Source organism: Lactuca saligna, chromosome 7 (genome assembly GCF_052625555.1).
Source record: "Lactuca saligna cultivar CGN05327 chromosome 7, ASM5262555v1, whole genome shotgun sequence".
NCBI lineage: Eukaryota > Viridiplantae > Streptophyta > Magnoliopsida > Asterales > Asteraceae > Lactuca > Lactuca saligna.
The window spans coordinates 126001561-126013927 of NC_136423.1; the positions used below are offsets into that span (position 1 = coordinate 126001561).

Below are 12367 nucleotides of genomic sequence, written 5' to 3' on the forward strand. Positions count from 1 at the left end.
TGTAGAGGTGAGTTGCGACGTAAAAGTAATCCGTGTGACATTGTTCCATGCAAGTAACGTAGTAGCCTTTTTAACGTTGACCAGTGAACATCAGTGGGTCGGTGCATAAATTGAGATAGTTTGTTAACTGTAAACGCGACATCCGGACGAGTGAGTGATAAATATTGCAATGCTCCCACAACTGAACGATACTCAGTAGGATTTGGAAGTGGAGTGCCGTCATCGATAGTAAGTTGCTTTGAGCTTGACATTGGGGTGATACTTGGCTTACAATCACTCATGTTAGTCTTATGTAAAAGGTCAAGAATGTATTTGGTTTGAGATAGAAAAAGACCCGTGGGATGAGGGATAACCTCAACTCCAAGAAAATATGAAAGAGATCCAAGATCTTTTAGAGAAAAACGAGAGGATAAGGAAGAAATAAAGGAGGAAACGTGAGAAGAGTTTGAGCCGGTGAGTATAATATCATCGACATAGACTAAAACATAGACGGAGGAAGTGGGAGATTTGTGAACAAACAAGGAGGAATCAGAGACTGTTGGTTTGAAGTGAGAAGATAATAGGAAGGATTTAAGTTCGTTATACCAAGCACGTGAGGCTTGACGGAGTCCGTAGATTGCTTTGTTCAATTTACAGACATGAGTTGGAAGAGAAGGGTCGACGAAACCGGGAGGCTGAGACATGTAGACAGATTCGGTTAAGTGACCTTGTAAGAAAGCATTATTTACGTCAAGTTGACGAAGAGGCCAATTGTTGGAAGTGGCTAATGAAAGGATGAGACGGAGAGTTGCAGGTTTGATGACGGGACTAAAAGTCTCAACATAATCTAGTCCGGGTCTTTGATGAAATCCCTTAGCTACTAAGCGAGCCTTGAGACGATCGATAGTGCCGTCGGGTTTATATTTAGTTCTATAAACCCATTTACATCCAACAACGTTGGGGGCAGAATCACGAGGAACTAGCGTCCATGTGTTGTTTCGAAGCAAGGCGTCATGTTCGTTCTGCATGGCAGTGCGCCATGCAGGTTGCTTTAATGCTTGGGTAATAGTTGTGGGTTCTGGAAAGGAGATGGGGGTGGTATGATATAGTACCATATTTTCGTTGTGATATTTAGGATTTGGTTTAGGATTCCTTCGAGTGGAATAATTGGGAGGAGGAGGTGGGGTGGGTGGGGGTGATGATGAAGGTGTTTGAGTGGGTGGGGGTGATGTATTATTTGTGTGGTTTGGATCGATAGGAGTTGTATTAGATGGAGATGGATTTGGAATAAAATTAAGAGTGAGTAATGAATCGGGTTCAGGGGTAACCGAGGGGGTAGTATTGGTGAGTTTGGAGTAAGGAAAATTAGTTTCAACAAAGTATACATGACGTGATGTATATAGTTTATTTGTTGTGGGTTCGAGTAAATGATAGGCGCTCTGTGATGAAGAGTAGCCAACAAAAATGCATGGTTTAGATTTTGGCTCAAGTTTATGTTTTGTGTATGGTCTTAACCAAGGATAAGCAAGGCAACCGAAGCTGCGGAGTTTAGTATAGTTCGGAGATTTTTTGAAGAGTTTGGAAAAAGGAGATTGATTGTCGAGAGTTTGTGTAGGCAAACGATTTATTAAATATGTGGCAGTAGTAGCAGCGAAAGTCCAGAAAGAGAGAGGTAATTTCGCATGGGATAGAAGTGAAAGGGCTGTTTCGACAATATGCCTATGTCTTCGTTCAGCATACCCGTTATGTTCGGGAGTATGAGGAGGAGATGTCATGTGAGTAATGCCACATGAAGAAAAATGAGAAGCTAGTTTAATATATTCTCCTCCATTGTCGGAGAAAAATTGTTTGATCTTGATTTGAAAGAAGTTTTCAACAAGGTTTTGAAAGTGGATGAAAGTAGATAATGAATCGGACTTATGTTTGAGAGGATAAAGCCATGTATATTTTGTGTAGTGGTCAACAAATATTATGTAATACTTATAGCCATCGATAGATTGAACTGGTGAAGTCCATACATCAGAAAAGATAAGTTCAAGTGGACAAGAAGAAGTAAGAGATGTATTATGAAAAGGTAGTTTGTGACTTTTATTGATGCAACAAGCATTACAATCATTATTCAATGAAGAAACTGCAGGAAAAGTAGAAGCTAAATGTTTTAAAACTCTAGAATGCGGATGTCCAAGCCGGTGGTGCCAAGGTATGGACGTGTTGGAAAGAAAAGCGAGATGTGGAGAATTGGAACGCAGCTCATAGATTCCTCTACTGGCTAGTCCCTGGAGAAGGATCCGGTTGGTGTGGAAATCCTTGATAAAAAAATAGAAAGAGTGAAATTGAATTAGTATAGGGTTGTCAATACATAATTGAGAGATAGAGATTATATTTTTGGAGATAGAAGGGACGCATAGGACGTTTGTGAGTTTAAAAGCTGTGGCAGAAAATTTAAGAGTTAAAGAGCCAACATGAGTAATTAAAAGAGACGAACCATCCCCAATGACGAGCTCATCAGTACCATCGTATGGAGAGTGGAGTGACAGGGCATTGAGATCACTTGTAATGTGGTGGGAAGCTCCACTGTCAAATAACCAAGTTGTGTTTGTGTTGTTGGTGGTATTCATTGCGTGAGCTTGAGGGAGGTTGTTGTTGTTGTATGTGGTTCGAGGTAATGGTGGCAGGTTTACCTGAGGATACTTGTTCTTGAATTGATAGCATGAAGTCAAGGAGTGACCTTTGTTGAAGCAGAACTGACACTTGCCCAAAAACTGTCGAGGTGAGTTCTGGTTGGTGGAGTTTTGATAGTTTTGTGGTGTTTGTAAGATGGCATTGGTAGAAGGGTTTCTGTTGGTGTTATTCCAGGGTCGATATGGTGGTTTCTTGTTAGCAACGAAGGCTGTGGTTGGATGGTGAATGACTGACGGCATGGGAGAATTTTGAAGTAGTGAAAGTTCATGATTGATTAATTTTTCGTGTAGCTCATTAAAGGAAATTGGGGTATCACGTGCATGAATTGAGTCAATAACAGATTTATAAGCTGTAGTGTCTAGACCTGTTAAGATTGCGTCGGTGACGTCCTCGGAATCCATCTTCTTACCGAGAATGCTCAATTCATCGACTAAGGTTTTGATGGCTTGCATGTAATCGGTGATGGATTGATCAGCCGTCTTGGTGGTGGTTTTGAGTCGATGCTGTAGTTGCTTTATGTGACCTCTGGAGGGATTTGCATAAGTGTTGGATAGAGTTTTCCAAGCGTCATAGGATGTGGCAGAACTGGAGATAAGTGGAACCATCGTTGGTGAGAGAGTTCCAACCAAAGCACCAAAAAGTAGACGGTCTTGGCGAAACCAGGCAGCGTAGTCTTTGTGTGGTTTGGAGACCCCATCGGTTACAGTAGGTGATGGTGGAAGATGAGTACCATCAATGTATTTATAAAGATCGAGGCCATAAAGGAGAGCCTCAATTTGAGTCTTCCAGCTTATGTAATTCGTAGATTGAAGTTTTAGTGAGGAGGGGAATTGGACGAGAGTGAGAGATGGTGTTGAGAGGGGAAGCGAATTAACCACAGATGTAGAAAGAGCTGGTTCGGAGGCCATAGAAGGAGCTGGTTCAAAGACTATGAGGGCGGCGGTAGGATTAATTTAGGGGAGAGGATGTATCCTGCTCTGATACCATATAAGAGATTGGTATTCAGTGAAAAACTTTTCATTGTCATTAATTGAAAAACTATCGGTACATATACATGATTAAGATCCGATAAACTTGGATCTGTTACGTCAAATAAGGAAGACTAAAAGACTACTTCAAATATGCAAATACAACACATGTAAATAATGTATATAATTAAATATCGGTTGATATTATATAATAATAACTATGGTTTAATAATAATTTTATACAATGTATGAACTCTACAAAAGTTAATGGAATATTTATTTTAAACTTATAAAAGTTTCATTATATTCATTGAAGAGTTGATTAATAGCTATTGAACTAGCCATTCCATCTCATTAAACTCTTCCATTAAATCTGCGAGGAATGTAATTATTGTTATACCATGTCCACTAATGAGAAGCCTATTCATTGACCAGAAGTCGCCAAATCAAATTCATTCCCCTAGTAGCTGTATCAGTAGACGACGTACATGATATTATTATCGAATGCGTGAAGAAGGGTGTGTGCACTCAGTTACTGAAACTAGTGGTGATTGAGAATATTAAGGATCGGCAAATTACGATGACTTATCAACAAATTTACGACGAATAACAAATTAGCAAGATTAGTAGTGGATTGGCAACGAATTAAAATTTTGGGCCCTTCACGACACAGGCATTACATATCGAACATGCCGACACCTCTTAGGGTTGGCTCCAGGATTTATGTGGGGCTATATGTTATATTTATAAGGCCTCTCGGAGTCGTTGCGGTTTCAAATACGGAATTACACGGTACCGTCAGGAAACGATGCCTAGCGATGCTGGGTTCAACGGGTTCACTATTGATGCTTTTAAAATGGGTTAGTGAACCCGCTAGTGCGAGTGTTGAATATATTGGATATTTTGTCTTCATTGGCTTTAAGTCATGGACAGAGATAGAGATTGAATGTATGTCTTCGCCAACTTCATTAAATGCAACTTTATTGAACGCAATTAGACGATACCATCATCTTTTATTTATTTATTTATTTCTTGTTTATTATTTTTTTTGTTTTATAAGTTTATAAAATATGAATACACAATTCATTTATTTGTAGAGTTTTATTTTAATTCATATTTTCTAATTTAATTAAATAAAACAGAATGATATGGAAAGTGGGTCGAGAAAGATAGGGTTTCCATATGTTGTGGGTTGGGTAAGATAGAAGAAAAAGAAATAAAAAAGCTGATATGATAGTGGGTTGAGTGGGTTGAAAGGGAAGGACTCCCTCCTCCCTAAGAGGGGACGGAGTCGACAATCGGGTTGGAAATGGGTTGGGGCGATACCGACAGTATCATCGGGTTGTGAATCCTTGATCGGCGGTTCCAGTGGGCTGGAGCCTTTAATCGCTTGCATCGGTTTGGTGAAGTTGTCTCTTTCTCTTCTCTTCTTACGTTGAATTGAAGGGTGAGGAAAACCCTAACTTGCTTGGAGGAAGAGAAGGTTGTTGCTATTGATTTGGGAACTTAAAACGTATTAATCGGAAGTGTTTTGTAATGGCCTAAACTTTCTAGGATTATGCACTTGGGTTGAATATTGGGCTCAATAAAATAAAATAAATAATTTATCAAATTTTTATTGGACTCAAGATATAATATTAGAATTAGATGATTACATTGCAAACTTCTTTTGTTTGCGGTCTAAATATATTTTTAATGAGTTGTTCTTATTTTATTATTTTATAGCATTTGAGTTTCAATCTACTAAATCTTTGACAAATGATTCTTTTGTCTCTAGTAATTTTTTATGTTTAATTGATTGTCCTTGTATCAAAATAATTTTGTATGTTGTTAAATTAGTTTGGTATTTTTTTAATATTTTGTAAATTAGTTTTGTATTGTTTTTATTAGTTTATGTTTATTTTAAAATTAAAAATTGAATGAGTTGAGTGCATTGCTAAAGATACAATTTCCATGTATTCTGGATTAAAAAGGAGATAGAAAAAAGATGAGAGATAAACTTATGTGGAGTTGATATAACAGTGAGTTGAGTGAATTGGAAGGGAATACCCTAATAGGAAACTACAAACATGGTCTCTGATTTGGTGCTTTTCGGTTCAATTGGTTTCAATGTGAGTTTTATTTTTGGCATAACTTTATTGTGGTTTTTGATCATTATAAAACTTGAAATGATGATTATACTTAGGCCCTCTGGTATGGGTATCACGAAGCCATTCGTGGTCCAGGTGGCCACGGTGGTTTTCCGTTCACACCATCATGTTCCTCTCGTGGTACTGATCTGGAACCACGAGCGTGGTCTCTCGTGTTGGCCACCACAATTCACCACGAACTATTTCTTCTCTCTTCCTCTCCCCTTCTCTCTTGCAACTTACACCCACAACGACCACATTCCTTCGTTGTGAGTATACCGGATTGAGAATAGAAGGAGGGTGGAAGAAGAAGATAATGAGATGTATACACACCACCAGCCTTCTCGTGATGTGTATACAGGATGGCCTTATACGACTTCTCTCCCATATTTTTCTCATATTAAATTTAATAGTTTTATGAGGATAGTATTATATAAAAGGGCTAACCACCACCCACCCCATAACACCTACATTTCAAGACAGGAATTTTAGAGTTAATTAAATCAAATTTATAATTTCAAATTTAAATTTAATTAAATAAGCTTTATTAATTGAAAATGTTTATTGAAGTTTTAGAATTGAAGCTTAACAGTTTATATTTAGGAATTGACTTCATAAGAAATATAGTTGTGGTTTGCAACTTAGACTTAACATTATTAGCTTGTGTTAGACCTTAAGTGTAAGAACAAGCAAGTATTGGGGTCAAATTAGTAATTATGAAACATAAAAGGTTAAGAAAATATGTGTAAAGGTGCAGTTTTTAAAATAAATAAATAAATAAATAAATTAAAAAAAAAAAAAAAAAAAGTTGATTGGTTGTTAAGTTGTGAAAGACTTAGAAGTTTAAACTATAGATTTGAGTACTTCTTTTCAATAGGACAATTTTGAGAGAAGAAAGAACAGGAAGCTTCATTTCAAAGAGTATATATCAAATTTGAAGAACAATTGGTGAATCGTTCCAATTCTAGTACCATTTTCATTTGGTGAAATATCTAGGTAATCTCCTTGTTCATTTGAGACTTTTGTACCGAGCTTTGAATCTCAATAATGGTGGATTATCAAAATTGAAGTTGTCGGTGTTTTTAGGTATTGAATGTTGTTCAAGTATAGACTACTTCTAGTTCTGCATGTCCAATCTATTGAATCAAATCTATACAAATACTCACTTGGTGAAGCTATGAAGCTCCATCAATGGTGGACTACACTTAGTTCATTGAAGAATGAAGAAATCCATTTTAGTTCAAAATTAATGATCAATGATGTTTAGACATATACACTTAGTTCATTGAAGAATGAAGAAATCCATTTAAGATGGTCATTAATAGGTTTTTGAGTTTGGAATGTTGTTGGTAATTATTATAAATACCTCAATTTGACATCCAGAAGTTTTAAACCTTAACTGAAATTCCATTATAAATAATTAAATTTTAAAATTTAAATTAATTCGTTTAAAATTTTTAATTTTAATTAATTATTAGGCGAAAGCTGTTCGTTAAAAACTTAGAAAACGACACTTGACAAAAAAACAATCTCTGCAATATTTCTCTAAATCAAGTAAGGTGCCTTTCTTCTACATTTTATAAAAAAAAAAAATAATAAGAAAAAGAAAAATTAACAAGGTTTCCCTCAGTCTCAATAGTCTCAGTCCTCAAGAGTTTTACATATATATATTAACCTTGTGAATTACCTGTTTCACCCTCTCCTCAATCAACATTCAATACATGATCCAAGCCACGGGTTTTCCCCTTGGTATGTCAAATCGGCAACAAACTGCCACCTGTCCTTTTCTTCTTCACACAAAACAAGACTTTTAGTCGCATTTGATGTTTCGGTAGATCCTTCTAACAAACAAGTTAGACCCCAGATGCCCAACAGCTCCTACAAAAAAAAAAAAAAAAAAAAAAAAAAGTACCAAACTTGCAATTTTGAGTAAAGCACAGGGACCAAATCTGTAATTTAGTGTATCCTAAAAAACTTACCACATAGAATTCCTAAGCCGAGGCAAAACATGGCTGTATATCCAAAGTAGAAGCTGGTTTGGAAGAAGCCTGACATTTTGGTCTTGACATAATAATAATATATCGAATATAAATACACGTAAATAGCTGTAGAAGCTGCTGAGAAAAAGGAAGTCCATTGCCAGTAGTAATTCTCAGCATTCAGCAAGAAATACGTCCCCACAATCGTAACACAAACCGTAACAATAATAAGAATTATAAAAACCAGCAGCATAAACCCATACACATAGTACACCTGTCCAATATCCAAATCCAATTAAAAAAAAAAAAAAAAATCACAATTCACATGTTACGTTAAAAATTATAATCAAGGTATATAATCACATACCTTGTAATTCCAGAAGGATGTGAAGACGAAATACATCTCAATGAAAATAGATCCAAAAGGAAGAAGTCCTCCCATGATCGATACAACAGAAGGCGTGAGGTACCATTTCTTTTCGGGAATCGGGCGAGGGATTGTTTTCACGCGACACGGGTTATTCGGGGCCCCGCTCCAGTTCCTTCCCACAACCGTTCCAAGTAGCGCAAGAGGGAAAGAGATAAACGCCCAAATGACGAAAACAACCACCATTGTTCCAAACGGAATTGCAGCTAACGACCCGTAAAATATTGCAATTGTGTTTAAAACGAAACCGATCCCGAAGCATAAAAATGGAAATAGCGAAGCTGTTAGAATCATCGACTTTATCCACTTCTTCCCTGTTCATTTAAATCAAACAAATTACCACGTTATAACAAACAAGGTAAAAGTAAAAGGTAAAGGTAAAGGTATATACCGCCATTGCGTGAATACATCCCACCACTCACGTAGCCGGAAACGAAAGAGGTGAGAGCGTAACAAACTATAAATGTAGTCACAATTGCTCCTCTCCTAAAAAAAAATAACTTAATACACATATTATAGTTTGTTGAAGTGACAAGTGAGTGTTTTAATAAGTGATAACATGCATACCCGATATACAACATGCCGATAATTGCAAGCAAGATGACAAGAAGGATTAATAGTGCGAATTGGGCACCTGTCCCCACAACAGCTGACAGCAACACTAAACTGCGAGGTGGGCGGAAAACATCACCATGAACAAGTTTCCAACCAGATTCTTCGCTTACGTCTCTTTCCTGAATTATTATGATTTAAGAAAATGTAATTAAATAGATCGTTAATTATTTCACGAGAATTTAGTTTGCAAATACCAGAGTTTCGAGATCATCGTCTTCGCGTGCGTATTTGGCGTAGTCGTTTCTAAGGGTGCGCATTAGTATCATTGAGACCAATCCAGTAAGGAAAATAACCATCATGAATGAATTGAATATGGAGAACCAATGAATCTGTGTATTGTAACAAAATTAATAAATGAATAGACCAAAATCGGTATATAAAAAAAATATGTATATGAAGTTTACCTGATGCTCAAAAAAATGGTAATCTAGGTAAACATCAAAACGGCGACCAAATGTGATGTTAGTTTCGCTCCATTTGACTGAATATGTCATGTCTAATTTTCTACCAACTTCTAAGGCTTTTGGATTTTCTTGAGTCAGATTAACATGGATGATCTGCAAAAGGAAGAGATCTGAGTGTAAAAAAAATGGTGATATAGATACCCAACAAAATACAAGATATTAAAATACAGACCTGGTCTTTGTTGTATCTTATTGTAATGTTTTTATGTGTGAAAAGCATATACTTGTTGTCATTATTCCTATCAGAATGTAGCTCCCCAACAAAACCTGTATGATAGTAAAAATGGGATTATTATAAATATAAAAGATGGGGGGAAAAAAAGTTTAAGAGAGTTGGATGAATACATACCCCACAGTGGTAGATCATCTGAGTTCATGTTCAAACAAGAAAAAATGAGGTGAGGTGAGGTGAGATACATTGAAAAGTAAAAACTTATAACAAAACATATTACATATTACATGATACATACCCATGAAAAATTCAAACCAATAATTATGCTCAATGGCATGTGTAAACTGCAAGACCTGTGGTTCATCAAGTTCAAGCTCACAAATAGTAGTCTTTTCCACATTCTCTGTGAAAGCATAAAGAATGTATTTGTCATGTAAGCATAAACTCTTAGCTACAAATGCTAATCATACTAGAATTATATAAGGAGACCTGCATACTTTGAAACTTGACATCAATTTGACTATCAATCAGTTCATTTCCACCCAATACTTCACCCAAACCACCCCATTTGTGCCCAGCATGACCAGGTGGACGACAAAAAGGAAGGCTGTAATAATTATATGTCTCTTGTGGATTATTATAAGGCCCAACTTTATTCACCCAAAGGTCAACAGTGTCATCTGGTTGATACTGCAAAATAAAAGAACACAAATGTTAAAGCTTGTCTCTTTTAACTTACACTCCCAGATAACACCTCACATGAAAACTGCAAACTGCAAACTGACTTAACATATATCATATATCAATGGAAGAATTGCTTATGTAACTAAGCTAAATACTTGACTACTTGAGACAGATGTGATCAAGTGCATGGATATATTGTGATGTAATCCAGTGACTCCTCGGATGAAGAATATATTCATTAGTTCACAAAATCTCCATTGATATGACAAGTATTCTTCCTGCATTTCATTTTCCATCATTTCCCAATATGATAGATCAAAACATTCAGCTGCAAGATTCAAACAATCTGTCCACACACAGGCTCCCAGTACCTCGTATTTACCCCCTAATTTAGACAAAACACATCCACCTACTAACTGTCTACATATGAATCATATAGCAAATCTCATGCCAAAATCCTTGGTATTACCATGAACAAAGATCGGATTTCACATTATCACCCAGCTAGGACTCCCCAGCCAACAACATTACTGGATCCAAAATTTCGTTTAAGGCTTGTAGCTAGATAAGCGTGTGTGTAGTGTGTGTGTGTGTGTGCACTGTAACGCAATGTCAGATACTTATACCAGAAACACGGATGTTACTAGAGACGTAAACCCTAACACAAATAGAAACCTCAATTCTGGAGCTAGATTTCCTCACAAACTAAACAAATGCTCGTACCTAGATCTAACGAGAATTAGCAAATACTGACATTTGAGACCAAAGATCTAAAGACTAAATGTCCACAGCCGAAATGAAGGATAATCAGGTAGAACCGTTACATAACCTTGTGATCATAGTCGGAAGCGAACACCGGCGATGAAATGAGGAGGAACGAAGCGATGAACACTGTGACGAACGTGAGGCCGGAGGAGGAATGGACGGTGGACCACATCGGGATCGCCGGCGAATGGATTTGGATCTAACGGCAATTGCTCAGAAAGAGGGGAATATTATGGGCAATTGACGTTCTTTCAATGTCCGATCCGTGTAAAGGTTCCACTCTGTTTTGCTTAATATTTTGATCTTTTTGCGACTTTGCGAACAAGATACGTACTGCTCTGTGTATTTTAATCCTCTAAAATCACACATAATCACCAAGATTACAAAAAGTAATATATTATTCTAATTTTTGAATTTGTAATAGAACTAGTTGCCCACTGTTGAGCCTAACCATTATGTTTTATAAATTAAATTTTAATGATTATTTTGACAAAAAATCATGTATCATTGTATTTGTTATTTGTTGATAAATAAATTTACAAGATCGGTAATGACCGACTAATTCTAATTTATATCGACGAATGAAAACGTAAGTATATGTGACCTAACTAATGTGTAGAAAAATATATATAAAAATAAGCACGAAAACGTATCGAATTTATACCCATACATATATGGTAAAAAACAAGTCAGTTATTTAAAAAAAAATTAATGAACGAAAATTCTATATTTATGTTGAAACGTTGATTACCTCGAATTTCTACCAACACATAAATAAAAATAAGCATATGATAAATTAGTTTTTTTTTTAAGTTAGCGAACGAAAGTTATTAAGAAAAATCAAATTATATATATTACGGGGGTAAACATGAAAGTTTAGAAAGTCGAGGGGGTTAAAATGACATTTTACAAAATTCAAAGCTGAGGGGTCAAAGTAACATTTTACAAAATTGATGGATAGTGATTGTCAATGGATGGGGTAAACACTAAAGTTTAGAAAATCATAATTAAAAGTGATATTTTACAAAGTTCAAAGTTGAATGGATCAAAATCACATTTTATAAAGTTGAGCATGCCAACTATAGGATAATCATATATATATATATATATATATATATATATATATATATATATATATATATATATATATATATATATATATATATATATATATATATATATATAAAACGAGGATAAAAATAAAAGTTCAGAAAATGAAAGAGATAAAAATAATGTTTTAGAAAGTTCAAAGTTGAGGGATGAAAGTGATGTTTTACCAAGTAGATAGGTGGAAAGTGTCATTTTACAAAATAGATGGGTGGAAAATATCATTATACAAAGTAGAGGGATGGAAATGTTGGATTTTGATATGAATTATAAGTTTGTTTTTCATAAAAACGGCAACGGAAGACTTTAAAAATAACAAGTTTATTTTTAATTCATAACAAAACCAAACTATCATGGATCCATTTATAGATATTAAAATGAAATAAAAACAATCAT

At 35.6% G+C, this 12367-nt stretch overlaps 1 protein-coding gene across 1 annotated transcript; it reads right to left on the bottom strand.

The window, feature by feature from the left end:
• Positions 1-7272: 7272 nt before the first annotated feature.
• On the bottom strand, positions 7273-11196 carry LOC145004879 (transmembrane 9 superfamily member 1-like). The gene is made up of 12 exons (XM_078963896.1): positions 10929-11196; positions 9913-10105; positions 9714-9818; positions 9593-9610; positions 9416-9510; positions 9184-9336; positions 8974-9108; positions 8732-8898; positions 8556-8650; positions 8105-8478; positions 7738-8011; positions 7273-7636 (listed from the first exon to the last, which is right to left on the bottom strand). The coding sequence occupies exons 1-12, from the start codon at positions 11034-11036 to the stop codon at positions 7569-7571; spliced, it is 1785 nt and encodes a 594-aa protein (XP_078820022.1). The 5' UTR covers positions 11037-11196; the 3' UTR covers positions 7273-7568.
• Between the last annotated feature and the right edge of the window lie 1171 nt (positions 11197-12367).